The following is a 27,934-nucleotide window of genomic DNA, read 5'->3' on the forward strand; positions in this document are numbered from 1 at the left end:
GAGGCCCAAGATGAAGACGACAGCAGTTTGGTGTCCTGCGAGGGCATTATCCTTGGCACACACCAGCCACCCTCTTGCTCTGTTCTCACACAACCTTTCCTCCATGCGTGCAGGCAGAGAGACAGAGAACTCTCTGATAATTTACCCTTGATCCCACCATGATGGCCCCATCTTCACAGCCTCACCAAATCTATTTACTCCCCAAAGGCCCCAGCTCCACATACCATCTCAGTGGGCACAGGGCTTCAACACAAGACGAGAGGGGGGATGTAGGGGGTGCTTCCATCCACACCAGACTCATTTATTGCTTAAAGCTCTTTGATGACTTTTGCTATTTGTGATGGTTTTATGGCCCTTGCCCCTTACATTACAGAGTCTCGATGGGTCTGTAGGCTCTAAGCAAGTTTTGGTATGGTTAAAAAAAGTCAAACATCACACTGTTTCATGATTTTACTGATCTTTTCCTTTTTATTTTGTATCCCACAATTTCCTTAGCTTAAAAAACTTATTCTTTTCATTTAAAAATAATGCTTTATTAAAACCCATAGTGAAAATTTTAGAATGCATCTTTGGCTGTTATTTTCTTTCAATGCCCACATCAGATGTTCCTGAAAAATGCATACATGCCTATCTCATTCTCTTCTGGCCACCACTGGCTTCTGTGTGTGTCACTACAATTCCTTATTTCTCTATTCCCCTGCCCTCTTCTTGCTGTATATAGTCTGTTATCCACAGAGGGGCCAGAGTGATCTTTTAAAGGGACAAAGTAAATCATAGTATACTTTACTCTCACATGTACACAGTCTATGCTTTTCACACAAGGCCCTCATGTTGGCTTCTTATTGTGTGATTAGCAGCATTAGCACCACCCGGGACCATGATGATGACTTATCCAGACCTCCAGGTAACCCTCGGTCAGAGGCAAACCTTGAAGTTTGTTCAGCTTGCTGGAAAACTTGTAAGAGATGAGCTTTTAGGTCCTTCCCTAGACCTGTGAATTCCAATTTGAATTTTAATGGACTCTTAATGTGATTTTTATTTTATTTTATTTTAGTGCTTGGAGGGGGGATAGTGCATGTCACACACACTCATGGAGGTCAGAGGATAGTTTGTGGGAGTGATTTCTCTTTTTCCATCATGTAGGTCTTAGGGTTCAAACTCAGATTTCAGGTCTGGTAGCAGATACCTTTACCTACTGAGCCTTTTTGTCTGCCTCCCCAAAATGATTTTCATAGTAAAGTTGGGAAACCCTGCCTTATGAAATAGTGAAGTGAATATAGGTCTTGCCTGTATATACCGCCAGACTCTTGGTCTGGAGTTTCCTGAAGGTGTGTGTTGTGGTGAGGTGTATTTGGTGGGTTAGCCAAGGGCACACTGCCTGGGTTCAGTGCCAAGTTAGTCATTAACTTTTGGCTTGGACAAGCTGCTTTGACTTCTTGTGCCTCAAATATCATCAATGTCAAAGCACAACATCAGTGATGCTCTCTTATGGTTATGATGAAAATGTAGTAAGTCAAGCCATTAGAAATCACAACGTCAGCAGAAAATGTATGTGGCGTAAGGCTTGAGAACTGCCATGTGCCCCACAAGAGTTGTGTGAGCTGGTTTAGATCTGAAATGGTCCTCAAGGCTCCTGTATTGAAGGCCTAGTTCTCAGCCCACAGGGCTATTGAGGAATGATGCAATCATTAGACTGGGGTGGACATAGTGGGAGGAAGGTAGGTCATTGTGTGGGTATTGCGACCCTTGCTGCTTCCTGTCCCTCCCACTTTGCTTCCTGGTTGTCATGGGTTGAATAGGTTTCCTCTGTCACACGCCCATACCCGTGATGAACTGTGATGCTACAGGCCTAACACAACTGACTAGTGAGACCTGGGATCCTCCTGTCTCTGCCTACCAGGATTACAGGTTCACAGTGATGCACCAAGCTTTTTACATGAGCTCTGGGATTCCCAAGCTCTGCCCACAACACCGTCTCCCTAGCCCTCCACTTTGTGTTTTGAGACAGGATCTCTCACTAGTCTGGAACTCTTAGATTAGATTAGGCCAGTGAACCCCGGGGAGCTACCTGTGTTTGTCTCCCCGGTGCTTTTTCATGTGGGTTCTGGGAATCAAGTCACACCCTCATGCATGTACAACAAGTCCCCATGCTCACCGACAGAACTGTTGCCCCTATTTCAACTTTCCCTAATGCTCTTTCTGTCCTGTACCACATACCTTTCTGGCTCCCATCACCTGCCTCCTGCCCTTCTGGGTGTGTCCTTCTCCTTGGGCCATCATGCTTGGGCTTTGCTGTCTTCTGGTCTCCTAACCTCTTGGTCTTTTCCTAATTCTGAGGTCTGAAGCACAAGGTCCAGCCTTTTCTTTTACTTTAAACACTATTTTTAGTCCGTTGGGCACAGAAAATATGAGACCTTGTGCGCACTGAATTCAGAGGCGGTGATGATGGGGAGATCACCCTGGCCTGACACATTGTCCCTCCACGAAACCAGCCTCTGTGACTATATGTATCCATTTCTTGCTTATTATCATCTTGGTGACAATCTTATGTGCCAGGTGCTAGGAACACAGAGAAGAAAGACAGGGCTCCTGCCCTCAGGGAGCTCCTGGCTAATTGGGAGAGAGACACAAACATGAAACAATGAAAGGCAGCGTCCCTTTGGGTTGGGATAAATCCCCCTCCTGTCCTTTCTTCTACGCTAGTCTAATCCTCAAGTAATAGACTTAAAAGGATATTAAACAGTCCTGTAACACACTGCCTGCTCTAGACAGGAGTATGCAGTGACTCTGAGGGACCCCCCCACACCCACTGTGTGCTGAGGCCTCCTCGGGGATGCCAGTCCTCCAATCCTGCCTTTAACTCCTTACCACCTTGTGTCTAGCTTCCCTGTGGCATGTGCTGCCTTCCAGCTCTCTTTGTCTCATGTTGTCCTTGACGACACAGAGTGTGGCGATTTATCAGGCTCGTCCATAAACTTGAAGCCTTATTAAATCAGCCCCGGGCCTCCCCTTCTCCATGCAGACTAAGCTCAGTGCTGTGATTGGTCTACCCCGCTGTTCCCCTCTTCAGGCTTAGCCTCCACTCACCTCGTTGTTGTTCTCAGTGCTTGGTGGCCAAATGGCGGGGGGCAAGGACTCCTGGTGGCCGAAAGGTCATGTGGTGAGTGGACCTTGGTGTTCATTTCCCCAAGGCGCTCCTGGCTCCTCTGTCTTCCTGCATCCAGGATGGAAGGCATTGTTTGCCTTTCTCCTGGAGCCCAGAAGCAGGGTCTGATTGCTGGGAGATGGCCACGCACCAGTCTGAATGGAATCCCACCACTTTTATTCCTGGGATCTGCGGGATTTATTTTTTCATCAGTTCCAGGGAGGCAGTGAAAAAGGTGGCAGGCCTTGAGGATAATTTATATGAGTAAACACGTAAGGGGTCGGGTGAGCGCAAGCATGAGAATTAAGGCCATTTATCGAGGCTTTGATGCTCGGCTTGCCCTCTGGTCCAGCCTTCCCCACAGCCTCGATCGCACCACTTTTAACCCTCTCCTGGCTCTGGTCCACGTCGGGCTGCTTCCATCTCTGCCCAGCTGCCTTCCCTTCCCTGTGTGCTGCTTGCTTTCCTGCCCCTCCCACAGCCCTCATTAAAGGCTGGGAGAAGGTGGTGGATGTGGCAGTGGCCTCCAGCTGAGGCCTGCTCACTGATTCTGAAGGGAAGGCACACTGCCTTATGCTCTCCCCCCCTCACCCTCCCTGTCTGCAAAGCTGCCTCCTCCAGCCTACCCTGTCCACTGTGTTTTCTACGGCTAGCCTGGGGCAGCCTTTCTGTATGCCTTCTTTCCCTCTCCCCCTTTCTTTACTCTGCCTTCTAAAGATGCGCCTGCACAGCCAAGTGGTACCAGGCTAAGATGCTTTACACTTGAGAGATGAAGTAATAACAGGTGGCAAGAGCAGAGGCTGCTGGAGCCCAGGATTCCAGTTGCCATGGAAACATGTCAGACCTGTAGAGGGACACAGGAACTGTCAGCCATGGAGGGTGGTGGGGAGCAAGTGAGAGGGGTTAGGAGAGGCACATCTTTTCCTGGAGGGCGCTGTTTATGGCTCCCCATTTTTTCAGGTGCTATGCACCCCAACCAAGCAGGCTGTGGATAAACAGCTGCAGAATAGGGGCTGGAGCTCAAGCTCGCTAGTGGACATTGAGCATGGGAGCATGGCTTCATGCTTGTGCACACCAGGTCCTGGCAGGCAGCCTGAGCATCTGCTCAGAATGGGAGGCCATGCCTTTGTGCATATGCCAGGAAGAAGCGTCAGCTTCTGGCCTGCTTCCTCTTTCCCTGGGACTCCTGGGATATGGTTCTAATCTCTCCAGAGCTTAGAAGAGCGGTTACTGATAGATTGGCCAGACTGTCCCACCAGTCATTCTGCCCATGAGTGACGGGCACATTGCAGCAGGGATGGCATTAACAGGAGGGAAAGACAGCCCCGTCATGGATTTGGGGCTTTATTTTCCATAGCTATAAGACATAATTTAATCACTAAATCCTTTAGCATACTAATGTCCCCTAGCATACCTGCTCTCGCTTCTCTGAGCATGGTGGTTAGACTCTTCAAACAGTGAAATAGTGTATGTTGGACATAGAGAATAGACACCTGTTTCTTTTCCTTTCTCTTGCTTTGAGTTATTTGAATGCTCTTACTTCTGTTATTTTCCCCCAAATCTCTTCATTAACCTCGTTCCTGACATCTATTTGGTTTTTTTTCTTTTTGAGGTTTTCTTGAGTCATCTCTCCCAAGTAAATCCCCAGACTCTCAAGGTTCACTTTCTTTTCTTGGCAGTTTACTCGTATCCCTTCTATGACCTCAGTCATGGACACTAGTCAGCAGTGAAGCAAATCCATCCCTGTGGACACTGCCATCAAGACACCACTAGGATCTTTGTCTTCCCTGTTGTCTTATTCTACGAAGTGAGACTCAATTTTCCATACACAGAAGCAAAGCCCCTATTTAAATCCTACTTACAAGGTCTGGGCAAGTCCCTTATTTATAGTAAAATCCTTTTTATAATGATCTCATTTATGGTGCCTGGAAATATTGCTCATGGCTAGGTCAGGCCGTAGGCCAATATAGCTGTAGTGTGAACAATGACAACACTCTTTGAGAAGTGTTTTCACACAGTCACCCTGATGGACTACTGTGGCAGGGACATTAAATTGAAGTTCAAAAGGAATCTCTGCTTTTATCAGGCCAATCAAAATAACTTTTCTTGCCTCAAGCTTTATAATTAATATATTGGGTGAATCAAATAGAGTGGAGAAAGATTGATGAAATGCTTGACATACAAGGTATGGCCAGAAAGAGTTTGCTTTCAGACCACCTAGGAGGCTGAGAAGTGTAGGTTTCTGGGGATATAGGCAACTGGGGTTGAAGCCCATCTTCTTTTTCTGAAACCAAGACCTGGAGCCAGTATCTTAATCTTTTTGGATTTTGGTTACCTCACCTTTCAAACAACTCCTACTTCACATATGTTCTGTAGGAACCAATGCAATATTATATGTCTGGTGTCTAGCAGAAGCCCCACCATATCTGTATTGTAGACACCTAATTGTTGTCCTTCTTAGCAAGCTGTTGAGCCACAGGGAGGCTGAATGGGTATATATAACCTAGTATCACTTCTCAGAAGGTAATAAATTATGGTTTTGTGCTTTTTGGCATGGTTGTGATAGCCAGAAATTCATTGATCTGATAAATCCCCCAGAGAAACAATTCAAAGGGGAAAAGGTTTATTTTGGTTCTAAGTTTCAGAGGCTTCAATTCACTGTTGCTCAGTTCTGGATTTTCAGGGTTACAATGAGACAGAACATCATGGCAGACAGGGTGTAGTGGTAGGCATCGTGGTGCAGAGATACCTACTTCAGATGGTTGGGAAGCAAGGTACCTTAACAGGAAGGCGCCAGGTCTATGACATGTCCTCTAAAGACATGCCCCAGTGACCTACTTTCTCCAACAAGGCTCCATCTTCTACAGTTCCATTGTCTCACAATAATCTATTTGGATTTTGAAACTATCATTGGATTAAACTATTGATTAGGTCAGAACCAATATAGTACAGTCACTCCCCTTAATGGTCTACTGTGGAATACTGCCGCCTTGGAAACCAAGTCTTCCAACACATGCGGTTTCATACCAAACCTTAACAGTTGTGTACAGTATTATTATTCATGCAATTCAGGATCTTTAGCTACCTACTCTTGCATGCTCTGGGAGTGGCTGTGAGTCTATCTGTTTGGACATGGACCATTTCTTTGAGGAGTCAAGAAAAAAAAACTGGCTCTGCTAGAGGGAAAGCCAATACCGTGCTCCATATTCACAAAGAAGGTCCAGGTGCATCATATGACACCTGTTTACATCTTTGTCACATTTTCTAAGCCATTCATCCCACACATTTTTGGTCACCATTTCCATCATGTAAGTCATGCATGTGGCCCAGCAGTGAATCTATCTGAAGGACTAGATCATTGAATGTGAATATATGAGACAGGTGTGCACATTTACATCAAGAGATGTAATAGTGATCCCAACATAGTGCCCTCCCCAAGGAATGACTAGTCATTGCTGGTTGGGAATAGGGAGGGTCTGTGGAAGTACCTGAGCTCTCCAACCAATACTGAATATCAGAAAGCATAAGAGAACCAGGGTATATGTTCTTAACCCATGACTTGTCATTTTTCTGAGATGGAAGGATGCTCTGAGCCTGTCACTGCAGGAAGAGAGTAGACCTCAACCAAAGTTAAAGCGTGGCTGCTAATCTTCCCTTGTTCCATCTTCCCCCGCCTCATGGTGCTCTACCACTGAGCTACCACACCCCATCACATCACTTTCTAAAGTAGGCCATTGCTAAACAACAACATACCCTCACCTCTTCTGTCACAATTGCATTTACGTAAGTCTGCCCTCCCGACCCCCTTATGCAGACATCTGTATACATGTGGACACTATCCTGACACCCTGTCTTCAGAAACTGGGATCTCATGAGCTCTTCTAATGAGCTATGTATATACCTGACTTTTATTTTAAATTTTGAGACAGGGTTCCACGAGTTTCCTAGGTTGACCTTTAACTCCTCTTGGCAAGCCTCAAACTTATGATTCTCCAGCTCCAGCCTCCTAAGTAACTGGGAATACATACTTTTACCACCAGGTCTGACTTGGAGCTCTTGATCCAATAGAATATTCTACCTATTTGGTGAACACTATAAGCAATAGTCCAGAGGTTATTATTCTCTGTATTTTCCCTCTTTATCTTTATGTATCATCAGGAGAACAGTCAATTGAAGGCATGCAGAAGTTTTTGGTGGCAGAAGTATTTTGAGAATGGGGAAGACATCTGATATTGCAGGAAGCCTGTGTGTGCATAGGATGAAGTCAGACTGGGACCCTGAGACCTTCTTGGCATGGTGTATATGGGACTCTTTTCCGGATGTGGATGTGGAAGGTTACAGATGTGATCATTACTGCACACCCAATCATGAAACTTCGCCTCTAGATGTACTTTTTTCCCCTCTCTAATTTATATTTACCACTTAATAGACTTCAGTGCATCTTCTGAATAGAAAACCTTAAGTTTATTTGCTTCTTAAGCATGCTTAGATTTTCTCTAGAAAGTTCTGAAAATGAAGAAGAGGGCAATTGAGAAGGGAAGAAAGGGCAGAGACTGATACTCCTGGCTTGGGCAAAGCACATTTTTGTAGGTAGAGGAAAGTTTTCGCAGATGCATAGGCCTTAGGAGAGTACTTGGGAAGCCACTCTGCTTGCTCGGTGGGTGTCTTTGAGATCCAGTGGCTGTGGAAGGACAGCCCATCTCAAAAGACCACAGAGGGCGGCCCGTTCCTCTGCCTCCCCCAAATAGTCAGCACTTTTCTCAAAAGACCACAGAGGGTGGCCCATTCCTCTGCCTCCCCCAAACAGTCAGCACTTTCCTTGCAGAGGATTGTCTGCCTGCTAGAAGATGGAAATCAATGACTTAGAAACTGATTAAACAATTCAAATAGCAACTGATAAATGGATTAACCTCTGTAATGTAATTCCGCTAGCTTTTGTCTTCCGCCTTCCCCAGGTAACTTTCCTATTCCTGGAGGCAAAGCAGAGGCATGGAGGAAGCAAAGGCCAGAGGGAATCACATTAAAGGGGGTGAATCCGTTTATCACTTACTGTCTGGCTGGTATTTCTGCTCACATATCTGCTTCTTCTTCTTCACAGATTTGTACCCTACGGGACCCTGATTAATGTTAGCCAGTGAATAATGAAAGATAGCAGCAGACACAGAGGATGCTAAGGAGGAACATACCCTAGTGGTTAAGGCTGATTCCACAAGCAGACAGACTTCTTTTTAGTGGCAGTCAGGAAGTGTGAATATCCCTAAAAAAATGTCTACACCAGGATGAGAGGAAAAAAAAATGGAAGCATTCTCCCATGTGAGGAACCTGTTCTAGCCCTTTCAACCAGCCCCTAGTATCTGGGAATGACTTCGGGTCTCAAAAGCATGGGTGTTGTTACTAGGATCTGTTTTCCAGGTCATACTTGAAGACTTTTCAATATCCTTGTTTTGAAATTCAGCAGGGATGGGTTATGGAGTTATTGTGTCCAGTTACTTGTGATGATCTTAAGCCTACACATGTGCTCACTTTCCCATCATTCTGCCTGTCTCTGACATGAGACTGAGCTAAGGGCCCAGTCAACCTGTGTCTGCTTCTAATTCTAGGCATTTGGGTTCTTCAGATGAGCTTATCCTACTTGCTTTCCATGATCAACGAGTCTAAAACCTGAGAGTTGAGGCTAAGAACAGACACTTGTGTATTCTCCATGATGTTTAACAGGAGTTCTCAAGAGCCTCTCCAGCACGCGAGAAGTGACTAGCCACAGATACTGAATAAGTATATCTCCTCAAGGCTAGGCCAAGTCATTGACTGGTTCTCTCCCTCTAGTCCCCACTGTTTACAATTTCCATCTGAGTCTGTGTAGATGGACAGAGGTTTACTTGACTAATACCATTTCTGACTTGTTTATTAATTTAGAGGTGGAATAATGGGGTTTCTATAAAAAATTGAACTGGGAAAACTTGCAAAGATGAGATTCTGAATGACTTGTAAGATGTGTACTGTTGGAACCAAGAAGGATTAAAAAAAAAGAGCAAACAAATCTTAGCCCAATATCACCACTAGGCTCTAACAAACTCTTCCTTTCTAAGCTTTCCACTCTTCCTGGAAGAGACTCCGCTGCACTGCAGTAGAAGAATGGGCAGCATGTAAGTCTAAAATTGGAATTCTTTCTCAATGTTTCCACAGCCCAGAAAGGACCAGATGGGACGGTCATTCCCAATAACTACTGTGACTTCTGTTTGGGAGGCTCGAACATGAACAAGAAGAGCGGGAGGCCTGAAGAGCTGGTGTCCTGTGCAGACTGCGGACGTTCTGGTGAGTGAGGCCCCTTCCTGCACTGCGTGCTGTAGGGCTCTTCTGGTTGGATTGCTCTGCCATCTCACCGTAGGTGGGGAGGGAGAGGAGCAGAGAAGTGATGGGCTGACGACTCTGAGGGGAAAAGGGTTTTCAGGTCATTTTCATGTTTTCTTCTTTGGATCTTATGGACCAAAAGCCATTCCCTGGGTCCCAGGGGAAAGGACAATGAAAAGGTCTGGCCCTTCCACGAATGAGGTGGACATTACTTTGTATGTGTAGTTGGGGTCGAAAGTAAAATCCAGCAGAGATATGAGGACATCCCAGGCAGCATGCTAGCAGCCTGTACTGGAAGATGAACATGTGACTAAAATAGTGTTTGTTCCGTGGAAATACCTGGGGCAACCCCAGAGGATGGAAGCATAAGTATTAGGGAAGCAGCCACATCCTGAGCTGTGGGGCTCAGAGATTCCTGGGCTCCTTTATACCACCATTGGCTGCTCATCCCGTATTTCTGTGTGTAACAGGGCAGAGCTACCTACACAAGAGGCATGAGGGCAAGTGTCCCTGACACCAACCTGCAGTCGACCCTTCCTGGTCTTTTCATCTTCAACCCGTCCAAAGAATAAAGTATCAGAAGAGACTCTTGGTCTCGTTCCTTCATTCTGAAAATGAGTTAGTAGAGTCTTGGCTGTGGATTGTTTAATTGTAGGCACATCATTATTTTTACCTGATTGTGGTTGGTTGGTGCCGCCCCCTGCCCCCATTTTTCTATGTCATAACTAGACCAAAACATAAGGCAGGAAGGAGAGATGATTTCAGATGCCATCTTCAGTCTTATCAGTGGCTTCACTACAGATGAGACACTTTGATTGGGTCAGAGGTCATTTCATCTTATACCTTTTCATCTTATACCTTATACCTTAACCCCAGTGTTATTTTCAGTCCCTGTCCCAAGAGAAGGACTGAGATGACCTCATCATCTTGGTTTTCTGCAGTGACTCAGTTCTCCCTCTTGTGCCCTCAAGCCATACCTTTAGTGCTGTGTGTTTTGAAGCTGAGTCTGTTGAGGGCTCTAGACAGCCTTGAGTGGTAAACCAATAATTTGAAACACGACATAGTGTTCATTGCATAAGACCCTTTACATTTAATTCTCAAGGACCCTGCCAGGGAGTTCCTTTTATGCAATTCAGTCAATTCATTCATGGTCCAAACATTGAACATTTTACTGAGAAGATACAGCCCTTAGGATAGACAGTGTTGGTTTTTAGATTTTTAAAAAGAAAATGAAAACAACCCAGTGCTTTTATTTGTTTTAAGGTGAGGCATTCAAACAATGTCTCTTCTATCAGAAGCAAGGGCACTTGGTGGTGCTAAGCAGGTATTATGGACTGCTATAGGCTTTGGTGGGTTATAGAAGGCAGTTTTAGAGTTCTCACTGTAAACTGCTGTCATTTCACCCTTTTCCTCCCAACAAAAAGATGAGGCGCTTCAACTGATCTGTGGGCATCAGAAGTAGGATGCCAATTTTGTTTTTTCCCTACATGAAGCCTGTCTGTACAACTTGTGCTCAGCGTTTCTTTCCTTGGTTCTGTCTGATATGTGCTTCACGTGTCATGTTACAGTGCCACAGGTATTTTCACTGTAAATGCTGGGAATTAATTTGCTGGGTCATGTATTAACACCTGACGCTAATGTTCCTGAAATAGTTAATATAAAGGTGACATTAGCCCCTGCTTTGGGCTGCTAAGTCAGATGGGTGAAAACATCTCTGGGGCCTCCCCAGGGTCCTTCTAGAGAATATGAATTGGAATAGTCTCTATTCCCTGATCATCTACCCACTGCCTCTGTTTTCTAGAAGAAAGTGCCTTGTCTGGCCCTGGCATGGAAGGGACCATCACTATGGTATTGGGTTTCCAATAGAATATGAAACAGTTGAAGCCTGAGTTTTACAGATTTCAGAATACTATATCAGGCCTTTTAAAACCCCATTTTCACCTTTCAGTATGTCTTGAGTTGGAGTTGCCAGGGTGAACTTTCTGGAGTAGCTGAGACCTTGGTATGTTCAGTGGCCTAGTGTGTGAGATTACAAGCATTTCCTTCAGGGTTAAAGAGAAGTTCTTTTGAACTGCCACTTAGACTTTCCCACTGCTCTTTGCTTTCGGTGCAAATGAACAACACGGTGTAAGGGTGGAATTGAAAGAGCTGTCAAGGAACGGGATTAGAGGCGGGTAAAAATAAAAATAAAGTGGACGGAGGCTTAACCACCTTCAACGGGTTATCTGACAGTAATACCTTGGTAAAGCTGACTGTCAAAGTGACGACAAACATTGTTCAAAGAAACATCAACTGAAACTACAAAGAAATACCAACAAGGCTTTAAAACTGCCAAGCGGAAGCATTGTGTGGGGCAGGGCTGGGTGAGCGTGTGCCTCTGTGCGAGCAGACCAAAGGAGATATTGTGCGTGTATCTCTTGCTGTCAGAAGCTGTGGACACATGTATCATGGCAGAGACAGGACGTTTTCTGGGAAGTAGAATCATTCTGGAAATGTGTGCTTTGTCCCAAATCCTATTACCAGGTGATATACCTGGTTAGTCCCTTTTGGTGTAACTGGCTTATTATCTTGTTCTTAGGAATAACCCTGTAATGATATAATGAGAATATTAATGATGCTGTCTGTTGCTTAACCCATGTGCTGATATATTCATCATACATGTCAGCTCATTTGGGAGGAGAAGGCAGGAAGGAGAAGGAGGCAGCGGCGGCAGCACGTACCACGGAGGACTTATTCGGTTCCACGTCAGAAAGTGACACCTCAACTTTCTACGGCTTTGATGAGGACGATTTGGAAGAGCCTCGCTCCTGTCGAGGACGCCGCAGTGGCCGGGGTTCACCCACAGCAGATAAAAAGGGCAACTGCTGAGCCCATGGGACAGACTGTCTGGCCAATTAGCCAACCCCTCTGACTCTGGTCATTGTTCTAGTTCTGATATATATTTTTAAATGAAAGATGACTTGGGCTTTTCCCGTTATCCTTGCTTTTTCCTCCTACCTTCCATGTGCCCCTCCCCCTCCTAGCATCCTTCTATTCTGGGTACAACAGAAGCACAAACTACTGAAAACAAAACAACAAAAGAGCAGAATAAGCACCCTCTGGGGAGAGATGGCACCATAGTGGGCTATTTATTTTCCCTAGAAATAGAAGTTAGGTGGATTTTCTTTCTGCTGGGGAGGGCAACTTTTTGATGTGAGCAGAGTTGATTTTCCCAGTTTTCAAGGGAACAAGAGCATGAGGTTTGGAAACAAAGAACAAATAACATTAACAATTATTATTTATATATGCTACCTATTATTAGTTTCAGATGAGGGAAGAGAGAGAGAGAGAGGGAGGGAGAGAATCAAAGAAATGAAAGTAATACCCTGTTTAGGGGCAAGCCTGTGTGTGTGTGTGTGTGTGTGTGTGTGTGTGTGTGTGTGTACGTGTGCATGTGTGTGTGAGTGTGCGTGCGTGCTTGTGTGTGTGTGTGTGTGTGTGTGTAGAATTTCCTCAATGGGAGTTGGTGGCTCCGCAGAGCAGACCCCTCCCCATGTCTCCTCCATGACCTTTACATCTTTCTCTCTGCTGTGAGAAAATGGCAGCCATTCCAGAGAAGCCTGGGGCCACTTACATTTGGCCTCCTTCCAGCGCTGGCCCTGGCCAGCAGTGGCCGCTCCCCTCGGCTCCTCTTCTCTCCTTGTTGCTGGGTTTCCCTCACTTTCGTCCTGGCAAAGATCAGCGTCCGCCCGTGCATCTGAACACAGGAACGGGATGTCAGCGAGTCACAGGCTCCGCTCTGGCAGAGCACCTGAGGGGGCACTCCTGGAAGGAAGGGTGATACCGCACAATGTAGCCCCTTCCCTCAGCCCTGCGTAAAAACATGGAACCGCCCACTGGATTATGACGTCTTCCGTATTTCTTCTACTTTTTATAGTGCCTGCCAGGCACGTTGTTTTATCTTTCCAATAGCATTTCCTGAAATAAACCAAAGCAACACTTGGTCCGAGACTCAGGGATAAGGAAGACTGCCCACCTCATTGGCAGTCCCCGAGAACAGCTGGGAGGCCCTGCTTGAACAGGTATGTCCTGGCTGAATTGTTTCACAATGAGTGTAAGATCATCATAGTTTTTTTTTTCCTTTACTTTTCCCCTTTTTTTCTTCCCTTTGGTTCCTCTAAGCTTGCTCTTTTGTGTCTGGGTTCCCCCTTTTTGGTGTGGGGGTGGTGAATGGAGAGTCTGGCCTGTGTGTGCATGCTGGGCCTAGGTGCTGGGCTGATATTGGCTTGCGGGGAGGAGAGGAGCTCGATACAGAGAATGGCAAACTTTTGGCTTCTGGCTTTGGCTTTTGGCTTCAACTGCAAGAGAAAGTGGCTGGGGAAATGCTTGGCTGACTTTTTCCTTGGTTAAATGTGGAAGTGAAGTCTGTTGGCTTGGGTAGGAATAAAGATGCAGAGAACAGTGTACTGCATGTCTAGGTGGTACCTTGGGCTCTGGGGACCTATTCACAGCCAAGGGACTAAGTCTAAATTAAGGATCTCTGGGCCGGCAAGATGGCTTATTGGGCAAGGGTGCTTGCAGCTAAGCCTGATAACCTGAGTTTGATCTGTGGGATCCACATGGTGGAAGGAAAAAACTGACTCTTGTAAGCTGTCCTCTGGTATCCACATGTGTACTATGGCATGTGGGAACATACAAACACATACAGGGGCTTACAGGAGCACATGCACACATACACATACACACACACAGAGCAAACTAACCAACCTACCAAACAAACAATAACCAAACTAAAGACCTCTGATTAAGCATAACACTCAACTGGATTGTTTGGAAGATTCTGAATTCCCACTGAGTATGGCCAGGGTATTGGGGTTCCGTGAGCACACATATCGAGGTCCCTCTGGTTGCCTAGTCAACTGGCTGCTTGTGAGTATCAGAGGAGATCTGTTTCAACAGTCCAGATTTGGAAGATCTCCCTGAATTAAACCACTCATAAAATAACTAACTGAGCAAAAATCGGGACACGCAGACAAAACTACTTTGAGTTTTCCTAATAGTCCGAGACAGACGGACTTCTACTCTTCTGTTTCAGATGGATATATGGTTATCTGAAGGTTTGTTCTTAGTTTTGAGAGATCAGAAATGATGCTGCCGCCCACTTTGGGGACATTCTGCCAATTATATACCCTAGGAATGGAACGTAGGCCTCCCACGTGCTCACATACATTGGTTCTAGTAGGTTTCTTCTCTTGCTGCCACTTTCCACTTTCGGACTCTCTTCCTTTGATTCAGATATTGGATTCATAGCCTTATGACTTTCACTGATGAAACATGAACTTCCAAGTCAATGAAAAGTATATTCAATCTACACAATCATTTGAACTCTTGTCTAGTTGGTCCTGGAATTATCAGCGATAATTTGACTTTGAACTTGGGATATTTTAAAACCCCTGTATTTAAACCTAATCAATAATAAAAAATGCCATATGCCTTAGGCATCTAGCCTTTGTGTCTAGTAAGGAACCAAATAACTTAGAATTTTTTAACAGGGCCAACCCCCAGGACAACGTCTGAGAATGACTTCTGCTTGTCTGATTTACTTCACTAGTTCAGCTCGCTTCTCAGATTCTCCTGTTAGGCATAGTAGCTATTGGCACAGCCAATGTGAACACAGCATTGTTTTTTCACATGGTTTGAGCACCACCAATCATTTTCCATATAGCACCAGCATCTACAAACAGACTCAGGATTCATATTCCTCAATGTCAACTTTAAGAGGAACTGGAAGGAACCTGGGAGATGACCAGATTCCCATCTTTCACCCTTTAGTTAAGGGAGACTCAACCTGGACAGGTTAACTGAGCTCAATTTGAGTGAGTGCAACAGACATTGCTTTAGAGGGGAATGCCTTAAAGCAGCCAGATGGCACTTTAGAGAGGAGGCATAGGAGGTGGTAGTTGGTGGTCCTGGGTCCTGGAAAACTTGATGGCGTTGAGATTAGGTCCATAGCCCCCTCCTCCAGAGAACAGTGTGAACATGTGTGTGCTGGTCACTATAGAGTGCTTGACTCCTATCATGATACTCCAAGATAGATATATGCTTGTATTACCCCAGCTTATATGTGAAGAAGCTGAGGCCAAGTAATGAGATTAAGTGCACCTAAGACTCCACACATAGTAAGGAACTAGGTCTTGACCCCCAGAAGCCTGGTTCTAGAGCCCATCGGCTGGCCATCTGCCTGTGCTGTCTCTCAAATGGGCCTTAGTTAAGGAACAGGTATCATACATTGTACACCTCATTCAGTTCTAGTTGAAGTAGAGGATACCTGTGATGAATGTATCTTTAAAAGCCAACCCTCTGAAAAGCTGTTTTAACCAGTAAGAATAAGTAATTAGATCTCATTGAAGAGAATCCTAATACTGGACAAGGTTTGTACAGAATATTGTAGGCAACTCACCTTCTACATAAACTGTAATTTTAAAACAAGACTCTGATGTCTGATAGGGACAAAAACCCCTTTCTTGTGACCCCAGGAATCCCAGGAGTTGTATGAGCCACTAGAAAGTTCTGGTTAAGTATCACTATGAACATTTGGGATCAAAAAGGGAATCATGACCACCTATGAAATGACATGACCAGAATGCTTCAGAAATGTCACCTAAAATTTTCTCAGTACCAGCCCCAGCATGGGGGAAAACAAAGGTACAGAACTTTCTGCCGCATTCAAATCCTCCGGGGAATCGTTGGTGTAAAGGTAACTGCTGTTGTCATAGGTGCCTATCTGATGTTTGTTCCAAGCCCAAGCTAAAGGTGTCGTTTTCTGTTTCTGAGACTATGAGATCAGAGAGTAAGATCACTGCAGCACTGGGAATGAGGAGTATGCATTTAATTTTTTAAAGGTACTTTAAAGTCAGCAGTCCAATTTACTGCTGGTATTTTAGAGATAGGGATTTAATAAAAAATAGGATGCTCACATCAACAGCATCCCTTTAAGTCTTCCTGCTTGCTTTGTGTGTCTCTGTGCACCTAATGGGCTGACGCCTGATATTGCCTTTATATAGCACTTGAGGGAACGTGAGATCATTACTTTGGGAGAGAACTAAAGGCTGTTTGGTGGTGCTTACTTCATGGTGGAATAAAATTAATTAATTTTATTCCAACATGCCTCCTGTTATAGCTGATGAATATGATCTTGAACATGTACTTAGAGTTTGAGCAGACTCATGCATTAGGAATTTTTCCACAGGGGATTTTGTTTAGCCTTGGGAAGGGGAGTTGCTTCGGTTGTGAGTTTTCTGAGTGAGGCGTATTTGATCTAGTGAGTAGAAACCTGGAGCAGACATGAAAGACTTCTAATTTCTGGGCTTGACCCCCTGTGTGTGTGAGCTCATTGTCATGAATGTGGTCTCAGATTTCTCTATGCCCAGGATGTGGACATGTCTTTCTTTTTATGATAACACATGACCAACATTATTGATTACAGTTTTGAAAACAACCTTGTGATGTGAACTAGATGTCATCTAGCTCCATTTTGCTGGTGGGGAAACTGAGGTTCAGTCAGCTTAGAAGATTGGTCTAAAATGTCAAGGTCAATAAGATCTGGGCATCTGGGTCTACTCAGTTTTCATCTTTTAAAAACTCAATCTACACCGACCTCTTCCCTTTTTACATTTTTGAAGGTATCTAGAATTAGTAAAGGACTTTATATTATATTCTTTGGGTTGAGAAGTTATTCAATGTAAAACAAACATAAAACAACAAAACCTACCTATTAGACAGTAGAACAGTGCCTAGAAGCAGCAATGTCCAAGTTTCTATGAACTTTCTGAAAGGATTAAAACTGGACTTTCTGTGTAGCCAGGGTAGGGTGTCAGGGAGTAAACACTTGAAACTCCATTTTGATTATGTGCCCAAGAGCCTATAACATTACAACACTGAATCACATGACACTAATGCACTTAATAAAAACAATTTCTGACTATTTATTCAAAATAACAATAAAGGAAAGGCCATTCTGCTTGATTGATTTCCAAAATAACCAAACTGATAGAAGGTCCCCTTTAAAGGTGATTTGTTAGCTGGAGCTAGGTCCCTCAGTTCCCAGGACCCACCCAAACCAAACCAAACCAAACCATGCCAAAACTAAACAAAACACACCAGGCATAATTGTGATTCCACTACTGGGGTAGGAGTAGGGACAAAGACAGGCAGATCCTTAAGGCTAATGAACTATCCAGTGTACTAGTAAGTTAGCCTACTAGGTAGGCTAGTCTCAAATAAAAAATAATGACTCCTGAGGCTGTCCTATGACTTGCACAGCACATGCAAATGCACACACTTGCACTCCCCACCCCCACATTCCCCCAAAAGAAGTCGTTAGCTAAAAACAAAACAAAAATAACAACAAAACCCCCAGTAGGTTCAAAACTGCAGTTAAGTTAAAAAAAATCTCAATACTGGCTTTCAACCAATTACTAAAATTTAAAACAACAACATACCCTAATCATTTCACACTTCCAAGATACTAATTTGAAAAAAATCCATATACCCCACATCCAGATTCTCCCAATAACCACAGTATACAGACCACAATCAGAAATTTATTTTGGTACAATACTACAAGCTTCAGAAGTAATTCAGATTCTGCCTATTTTCTTGGTAATGTCATTTTTTTTCTGATCCAGGATCACACATCGAATCCCGTTGATCTGTTCTTCCAAAGTTCTTTAACCTGGATTAATGAGTCCCAGTGTCTGCCTTGGGTTTTCAATTTCTTGATGCTTTTGTAAGTGTTGGCTAATAATTTTTACAGCCATTCCCTTTAGGTTCCTGTGATGTTTCCTAATGACATAAACGAGGCTGTTCATTTTCAGCAAGGATGTTATAAAAAGGATGTTGCATCCTTCCCAAGGAGGCCCATGATTGACTCAGTCCTTTGCTGGCAAGAAAGGCATTTGTTTTATCAGCTGAGGTTTCCAACTAGTAAGTTCCTAGTTCTTGGATGATAAGGCTTTTACTCAGCTGTGCCTTTCTTCATTTGCTGACTAGCAGCTGAGTAACATGTAATGTAGTATACACTTGACTGCTCAGCCCTGCAAAGCAAAGATGCAGTTAAAAACAGGACTAATGCATTTATTGACCAATGGAATTACTTGCAATCTAGTTGGGAAGACTAAGAAGACCAGATATTCACAAATACTCAGTATGTAAGGGCTGTCATGGGATGCTGTGTGACTCACAGTAGTCAAGGAGATGTTCTTAGAAGGAGCTCTCCGAATCAACAAGCCTCAGATGGACCGCTGCTCTTTAAGCTGTAGGCTTGCTGTCAGAGAATGGAGCTAGAGCTGAATTCAAAGCAAAGCTGAGAATCACAGCTTGATCTGTGCAAAATGGCAAAAATAACATGAAAGAATGTTTAAGTGTTGTGTTATAATATGTTCTTCTTACCAGTAGTTTTTCTCCTCCAAAGATAGTATGTTCCTGAGGGCAAGGGTGACATCATGCAATGTCTATTAAATAATACCTAATACCACCATAACCTAGTTATTTATTAAAATTAACTGAGAACAACAATACTTGTGAGTTAATTAGTGGAAATATTCTAAAATCTTGTTCTATACACATTGGATCTTAACTAATGTTTCTGATGCAACAGTGGAGAAGCTGTCATTGGAAGCAATATCCACTGGTCAAGGCAGGGAGGAAGATGAGAGTTGAAGGGTAGTAGAGTGATAGGGGGGGTAAAGGAGAGAAATGAGGACAGGAAAGATGAAGGTGGGGGAGAGCTGTCAGTATTGGGGAGATGAAAAGCTAAGCTGCTTTGGAGGGGTTGAGAGTAGGAGATCAAGAATAGTGGAACATTTTCCATGACCTGCAGTTGACTTAGCCAAACTAAATGGGAGAAAAATGTGCGTCAAAAGTGCAAACTCAAAAACTAACTAGCTATTTTCTAGGTGGATTAAATGGAACAAAAATAGTTGTGTGTGTGTGTTGGGGTTGGGTGTTGTTGGTGGATGGAAGAAAGGTAAAAATTTGTAGAAACTCAAAGGGTCTGATTACAGTTACGATATGAATTCTGACAAAGTGACAGGGAGCCATCTGACCACAGGAGTCAGGAGCATTGTAGGAGGGACAAAAAAAAAAAAACTTTCAGAGGATAGAATCACGATGAGCAGACAAATGGCAGGCAACCTGGGGAAGGTCAAAAGAAAGATCACCGTGGCTTATATTTCAAGTGAAAGGGCTAAGAGTTAGGTGGCAGTAGCTGAGCTGAGCAACAGGAAAAACTTTGGGGCTCCCTTTCCACCAGAAGCAAAGCCTATACCTGGTTGGCATTCCTGTTTTGAAGTGCCACCAGTATCCAAAGCTGACACCTGTCACCACTGGGTTAGTAGAGGACTAGAGTGATCCTGTGGTTTTGGTTTGTTTTTGAATAATTCTGATATTCTTTATCATTTGGCCAGGGTTAGAGGTGAAGATGTGTGTATGTATAAAGTCATCTATGGCTGTTCTTATATCTCAGGATGACTCATTTCCACATAGGTGATTAGAAGATATGATTTCATAAGGGTCTTTTCTGGAATGTTTTAACTTTGAAGAGATTTGGTTTGTTTGGTTTTCCAAGTAGAAATCTTTGGTTTTTCTTTGTGCACATTCAGTTTTATCTTCTGTATTCTGTCTCCTGGGCCATTCAGTGATTACCCTGCCCTGTTGCTGGCTGATTTCACATTGCTGATATCCAAGGCACCAGAGAGCCAAGCCTGGTTTTCATTGCCCAAAGCTGTGGCTTCCTTAGCTCCGTCATCGATTAGTGGTTTTCTTTCTTTTACTTTTCAATTCATTTCACACACCCCATCCTCATCCTTAATTTTAATCTTTCTTTTTTTTAGGTAGCTGTTCCGTGCTGTTGTTTTTTTATCTCTCATTGCCTTTCCCTCTGCAGTCCGCTCTGTGACCCAGGAACTGCACGTCCTGCAAGCAAGCCATTCCTGAAGAAAGTGAAGCGAATCCAGACAAGGAGCCTCTCCTCCTCCTCCTCCTCTTCTCCTTGTCCAGCCGGTCCTGAGCATGGATTTCAGCTAATGCCGGAACCTGCAGGGATTGGATAGAAAAGCCTCCAGCATCTCTCAACTCTGCTCAGCCAAGTTTCGGAAATGGCTCAAGTTTGTGCAATAAGAAGATTTTATTTTATTTTTTCCTTTTAAAAGTCTTCATTGCCTTTGCTTGAAATGTCTGAGAAAGTACCCAGCTCGGAGTGGAATTTGCTCTGCGATAGAAATAACAATGCAAACTGACAAAGACAAAAAAAAGTGAACTATTTTATTTATTTCAATATTTAAAAGAAAAAAGTGCTGACATTGCACTGTATTTTTGTTTAAAGTACCTTCTACTTCAAAAGTTAAAAAAAAAGCAATTTTGTGAAGACCTGAAATCTAAAGAGTGCTTACTGTAAAATAAATGCATCGTATTGACTTTACGGAAAAGTACCCCACATTTTTAATAAGGAAATAAAGATCAGATCTGCTCTCTCAGGCTTTTAAGAAAGCCATTTGTGTATGTCCTTTAGGGTTCTGTTGTTGTTGTTAATTTCTGCTAGTTGGATATGGTAAGAAAGGACTGGTCAGTCCTTCCAAAATCCCCTGCAAAGTATTGTTGATATTAAGTAATTATGTGTTAGGATTTGACTAAAATAAATTAGCTCCAGGCCGGCAGTGTGGCCCACTCTCTACTCTCCCTCACCTCAGATGATCAGAATGTGAAGCTGCAGAGGGCCCATCTTGTCTCATGAGGCCTGATCGAGGAAGGAATTCTACCTACTGATTGAATGCGTTGCTGCCAAGGTTAGAGATGCAAACAGAAATGATTCTGTTTCAAACAGTTCAGTGAAGAAAAACAAAACAGCCACAAGTCAGCAGTGGACGAGGTGCCGTTAGTTCAGTCAGGAGTTGTCCAGGGTGCTCTGCCGAGCAGACATCAGAGGGCCCGAGAGCCTAGAGTTTCTCTGAAGACTAGGGAGTTGACTGGAAGGATATAAACTTGAAACTAAGTTATTTGTGTGAAGAAGTAGGAAGGCCAGTGTTCTATGTGTGTCCTTTATGGCTCTTATGGCCAATGAAATGGAATTTGGCATTGCATGTTTGACCTAGCCCAGGAAGTCAGCGGACTGACTGGGTCACTGGGTTCTACCTCTTGGCTTCTACTTAGCTTGTCTTTTACATGTCCAGAGCAGAGTCATGGATGACACATTACAGTTCAAGGCTGGACATTCTTGTTAGCAAAGGTGCTTGAGCCACAGTATTACTGAAATGTCCCCAGCCTGAGAATAAATCTCACCTAACATTGCAAGGGAAGGGTGGATGGGCAGACTTTCCATTAGACCCTTCAGGTTTCCCACTCAAGAGAAGGGCGATGTCATCAAAAGTGTGTTTCTATCATTTTCTGATAGAAAATGCCCCTTGTCAAAAATGTTAATTATAATAATGATCTGTTCTCCAACCCACACTCACAAGTTACGATACATGTAGAATTGTGATAAAGCTTTGCATAATGTAGGGTTTGTGTGAAGTCTGTAAGTTCTGTTAAATAAAAGACTTTTCCAATGGTCTTATAACATCTGTAAGATTTGCTTATCAACCTTACCCTGCAGGAGTGACTCTTACAATGTGGTGTGAGAAGAACTCTTGCAAAGACTTCGCTCCCTTTCATGCCCAACATTTGTTTTTTATTCAGGAGTCCATTCTGGGACAGCAGTTGCCACTAGCTTGAACGCCACGTGGGGGCATCAAATGGGAGCAATACTTGGTGTTGGTGCTACCATCTCTTCTCGCTCAGAGATGCTATCACCCACCCAACATCACCACCACCATCCATCCTCCCTTCCATGGTCGAAACGGACTTTGTGAAATCCTCGTTTAATGTTGCTATCATACTGATGCCAAGAAGTTTTACACAGATATGAGAGATTGAGCATAAACTTAGAAAAAAGATGGGAGGTGCTGCTTGAAAGGTGCTGTTGGGCTAGGTTCCCTAAGTTGGCAGATATGCAAGCTGTAAGTGAAGCCTCTACGGTAGAGTTTTCCTAAAGGTGAAGATGGATGCTATCTGAAGGGTTATCTAGGTTAGCCTGTCAAGTCAGGTATTTCCCTCTGAGCAATTGGTACTGTTCCCATGCAGAGTGGACTGTGCTGTTGCCATTGGGTTTTGCCTTCTTCTAGGATGAAAGTCACATGCAAGTCCATTTTGGACTTCTTAAGTTTTCTAAGTACTAAAAGGAGGTTGTTCCTCACCCCTAATATGCTATCCACCTTAACACCCCCACTTCCCTTTTAAAATTGTATATTTTATTTTTGTATGTGCATGTATTTGTGTGTGAGGGGGGCAGAAATTGTTGCTGATGTATATTTTCCTCTGTCATTTTTACCTTGTTTTTTGAGACATGGTCACTTCCTGAATCCAGACCTTGACATTTATGAGCTATAGGGATGCAGTTGTTTCTGTCCCCCCTTCCCCACCACCACTAGGGTTCCAGATGTGTTGCTGTAACCCCTGGATTTTCATGTGCGTGCTGGTGACCTGAACTTGGGTCCTTAGCTTGCATGGCAAACACTTCCCAACTGAGTCACCATCCTAGTCCTTTTCTCCCCCCTCCCTTTACGTTGTGGTAAAATAAACAAAAGATAAAGCTCACAACTTCAGCTGCTGAAGTGTATAGTCCTGTGGCAAAAATACATTCATGTCATTGAGAAATTAGTCCTACCCTTCTCTAGAACATTTCATCTTTTCCAACTGAAATGTACTCCCTTTAAACATCAACTTTCTCTGCTTCTCAACCTTTGCAGTCATTTTTTATTTTGTGACCCCATGAATCTGACCAACTCACATACTTGAATGAATGGACTCATGCAATGTTTGTCCTTTGCCCATTGACATTTCATTTTGCATAATATCTTCAAGAATACTCTATGCTAGGGCATGGGATGATATTTCCCTTTTGCAGGGGGGGTTGAAAGTATGTATAAAGCATGGGATGCTTAACCATTCATTTCATCTGTCCATCCACACTTAAAGTATAAATCAGGTATTGTACATTTATTATATACTCTGACAATCTAGAAGATTTGAAATATTAGAACCAAGTCCTAGGTCACCTGAGAGGTTGGTTAAGTGTCTTTCCTAGAGAGACGTGGTTACATCTGAAATCTCCCTTCTAGTTTGTAATTCTAGAAAAAGGGTACTTTGAGCCAGAAGGGTAGACATTTTATTCCTTACAGTGTCTTTCTTTATGACTAAGGCCTTTTCTGTGGACACTATCATGGCAATGCTCACTGGGATGAGAGGTTGCCATTGAGTTGTAGTATCAGTGTAAATGACCAGGGATGGAACATACTCAGGATAGTCAGGGATCCTCAATGACAAATCATGAAGGTAGTGAGCATCACTTCAAGCATCTGGTGGTGAGTTGTTGGCCAAGAATGCTGGTGCTTTGTGTCCATTGATGTTTATGACAATTGGGGGAGGAGGATGTATGTGCAAGCCTGTGAATGAGAAAGAGAAGAGGAAATCACTTTCCTCTTCCACTTGAAAATATTTTAGTTTCTGTAGAGGATTAGCACTTGGGTTGAAGTCCAAGCACATTGCTTACTATAAAGGCTTAGAATGAGAGTTGACGCTCAGATGCCTGCAGAGCAGGTATGTTCAGCAAGCCAAACGGGTGCAGCAGCAAAGTGCAGGAAATGACAGTTCAAGGGAGCAGGGGACAGCTCTGAGTGCTCAGCCTCAGGGACAAGAAGGGTGTGTGGTGCTGAAAAGCAGCTTTCTCTGTGTGGGGCAGCTGCTACTTAGCTCAAAGGGTGCTGGGTAAAGGAATGTTCAGTGTCCCCAGGATTTCTGAGTGTGTGTGTGTGTACGTGCGTGCATGTGTGCGGGTGTGTAGGACAGAACTTAATGCTTGGTATCTTCCTCAATATCTTCTCTGCTTTGTGATTTGCGACAGGGTCTCTCTCTGAACCTGGAGCTCACTGGCTGCCCAGAAAGCCCCGGGATCCTCCTGTCTCTGCATCGTCAGCACTGGGATTACAAGTGTGTGCCTCCATGTCCAGCGTAGGCACTCATGTTTGCACAACAAACACTTTCCCAACTAGATCATCATAAACATTTTGGTGAGGTCTCTCCATTTAAAAAGTTTGGTAGTAAATGAAAAACAAACATTGAAGGTCAACTTGGTGTGGATTAAACCACGTGTGACTGCATACAGGACCTGTTTTGAATGTATTTTGATGGTTTTGGACTTAGAAGGGTGGGTAAGGTTGAAGCTGAGGTTGGAACGCCCTGTCTGAAATCCTTGAGAACAGCAGATCCTCATGTTAACTTGGGTTGTAGATAGTATATCCTGGCTTGGAGTTGTTATGTGGTGGGAAAGGGAGACTTGGGTGGTCTCTGAGTAGAGCTATGTCATCCATCATTCAACATGTCAGGAATTTGGAATATGTTCCCAGCAGAAAATATATCACCATCCATTCCCTTTCCTCTGCATGTCCATAAAAAATTCTCAGTAAAATCCAGTAAGGTTGTGCAATAAATAGACATTTTAATGTGATGTCATTATTGCTGGCCAATGAGTCACCCATCATGTCACATTCCTTCTTTTTTAAGAACTCCATGTCACATTCCAGGTGACCAGAACTGAATTTGAGTTTTGGTCCCAAATGAGCAAATTCAAATTCAGAACGTTGAGTAAAATCTCTCTCTCTCTCTCTCTCTCTCTCTCTCTCTCTCTCTCTCTCTCTCTCTCTCTCTCTCTCTCCAGACTCTTTAGATCTTATGTTCTCTTATGTTCATCTCATAGAGGATCTTTAAGAGATTTGGATCTACTCTTGAATTTGCAAATGCTACTTACTTGGATCAGTGATGCCTTATTTTATCTTTCCCGGGAAGAGGTGATTTTGAACAAGCTCTTCATTTCCCTGTTCATAATGGACTCTCACAAGCTCTTTCTGTAACAATAAATAATAAATCACTTAGACTTTGTAGGTCAGGCATCTGTTGGAGTTGCCCCCACTCTGGGGTCATATGCAATATGTACATGAATGGGTGTGGCTGTGTTTTAAAAAAGCCTTTGCAAAAATGGGTAGCTGGTCCATGGGGGATAGTTTTGATGACCCTTGATTCAGAGAATATTATACATTTACCTGGGGGTGGTGATGCTAACATGGGGGTCGTTTTTTAAATGATAGGACTAATAGAAAAGTTTCACATCACCAGGAGAAGGGGTAGAGGGGCATGTACCCAATACTAATAGAAACTTTAAATGCCTCACTACTAAAGGTTTTCAGAGGCCAAAGATTCCACCACAAGTTGTTCTAATGCTCTCAGTGATAAGTCTAAACCACAACAGAACAGTGTTTACTAAAGTGTCTAGAAATAGGATAACCAAATCCTACCTGACAGTGGGTCCCTGAGGACATGGTGATGAATACCTCTCCTCCCTAGCAACTGATGTTGTTTTTAAGAGTGAAAATGGCGAGTAGCTCATGTGTCAACATGAGTGTAGCTACTTGAATTTTGTCTGTAGGAGAAACATGATAAAGGATATTCAGTGGGAAAAGTATGGAGAGCTGGTAAGAGATGGGCTCTTGCTAGTGCTGTTTGATGACTACTTGGCTATGGTTTACCTATGAGATGCTGAGATTACTAAAATATATTTCCTCCCAAGATCTCAGATTCTGTGGTTGTATTCAGTGTCATAACATATCCCACAACATTTTATTTCATCTCCCAAGACAATTCATAAGAAACGATTCCCCATATTTGTTAGTGGGGAAGCTTACTAACCTGAGACTTACTACTGAATGGAGATTGTCTCACTAGTTGAACATGGGATGGTCCTGAAGAGGGGACTATGAGGCCAGGCATGCTTGGAGGCAGCTGTTATGCCAAAACTGAGCAAGCCTTTCAGATCCCAGGGAACATTTCAGCGAGGCTTATTGCTAGTTTTCCTGAAAGGGAGAAGTGGTTGGAAATGGTGTGTTTTCATGTCTGTTCTTGTTTCCGGTCTCCTCGGAAGTCAGTTCCCAGGGTTTACTAGTAGGGGGAGATTCTTTGAAGTCAGTAAATCTTGTGTTTTCTATTTTATATAGACTTACTGTGAGGAGCACACATCTCTTGGTTAGGTGATCTTCCTTACACTAGAGTAGGAAATACTTCTGAGAGTTATTGACAGTTGTTATTCATGGCTTAGCACTGGCCTGATCTATTCAATGACATTAACTGTGTTGCTATATTACTACTTTATCTTCTGTTTTAGTTCTTGAGATAAGAGGTAGGGTCTCATTGTATAGTCCAGGATGGCTTCAATTTATTGATCCTCCTGAATCTACCTCCTAAGTACTGGTATATCAATTTCTTTTTCTTTCTCTTTTTCTCTTTCTTTTTTGTAATGCTGAGATGAAACTTGAAGTCTCAGAGCAAGCGTACTTACTATCAATGAGCCACACACCATCTTTCAAGTGCTGGGAATATAAGAGTATGCCACCATTCCTGGCTTGACTATGATATTATTAGTCATCATCTGGCAAGGGTAGTTATACATGGGATAGATATAGACCATTCTAGGGGGCCCCAAGTCAAGGGGTACTGCATTATCTTTGAGTGCATGAGCTTAGGTTGGAAATGATATGTAAGGGCTGAGATATAATTCTTTGGCTATATGTGTATTGGTACTACTAGTGATAATACCATGTTCAAATGAAATGAGAAAGACTAAGAGAAATCTAAAATTGTGGGAAAGATCATTAACAATATATCATAAGAACAAATAAGCCCTTTAAGGAGAAGTTAGCATTACAGGCTGTCTAACTTGGAAAAGAGCATTAGCGGTCTCTTAGTAACTCCAGTGTATCATTGAGAAAAAGACACTGACCAGTTACTTGTGGTTTCCTTTGAGAACAGGAGAAGTGCCTTGGGGAATTGAGAATAAATAGACAAACTCTTTGACACCAAGAACTAACTTTAGTCTTTGGAGACTAAGATGGACTTGCTAGTAGCCAAGATCTTTTCCCATGTAGAGTTAGGGGCATGGGAGAGATGATCTCCTGAAGTCTAACCCTGCAACACATTGGGTTACAACTGGGAATGCTAAAGGAGTCAGTGTCTAACTCATCACCAGCGAATGGAGAAACACGGGTAAGATTGGTCCTAAGAATGTATGTTACAGTCAGGGAAATTCTACTTCTGAGTTTGCATTGAAGCAATGTCCAGAATAGGTGGTACAAGACACTGGTTGGAATGTGAATACTGTAGGAAGAGACAATTTCCTACAGAGAAAAGCCAGGGATATGAATAAGAACAGTAAGACAAGAGACCACCAGGCGAATGGTACTGCAGAGATCCCCATTGTGAGTGGGGTACCAGTTCTCAGCTCCTTGGACTGCGCAACATCCAACATCATCCTTGAGAATGAAT

The 27,934-nt window shown here is 43.5% G+C and overlaps 1 protein-coding gene and 1 long non-coding RNA gene across 5 annotated transcripts in view; one reads left to right on the forward strand and one right to left on the reverse strand.

Moving 5' to 3' along the window:
• Window positions 1-27,934, forward strand: part of Dpf3 (double PHD fingers 3) — a 262,723-nt gene that overhangs the window by 198,739 nt on the left and 36,050 nt on the right. Inside the window, exons 8-10 of one of the 4 annotated variants that reach the window (XR_005876221.1) lie at window positions 9,329-9,457; window positions 12,159-13,554; window positions 20,418-22,082. Coding sequence is in view for 3 of the 4 variants with exons in the window: in XM_040742789.1 (XP_040598723.1) it covers window positions 9,329-9,457; window positions 20,418-20,467 (179 nt within the window). In the remaining variant the exon portion in view is untranslated. Of the gene's footprint in view, window positions 1-9,328; window positions 9,458-9,963; window positions 12,136-12,158; window positions 13,555-20,417; window positions 22,083-27,934 lie in introns of those variants that run through there. The other 3 variants (XM_040742790.1, XM_040742789.1, XM_021228767.2) reach the window with 3 other exon arrangements.
• On the reverse strand, window positions 9,451-13,194 carry LOC121139302. The gene is made up of 3 exons (XR_005876223.1): window positions 13,107-13,194; window positions 10,015-10,101; window positions 9,451-9,571 (listed from the first exon to the last, which is right to left on the reverse strand). It is a non-coding gene; the product is annotated as an uncharacterized LOC121139302 (long non-coding RNA).

This window comes from Mesocricetus auratus, unplaced genomic scaffold (genome assembly GCF_017639785.1).
Source record: "Mesocricetus auratus isolate SY011 unplaced genomic scaffold, BCM_Maur_2.0 Super-Scaffold_15014, whole genome shotgun sequence".
NCBI classification, from domain to species: domain Eukaryota; kingdom Metazoa; phylum Chordata; class Mammalia; order Rodentia; family Cricetidae; genus Mesocricetus; species Mesocricetus auratus.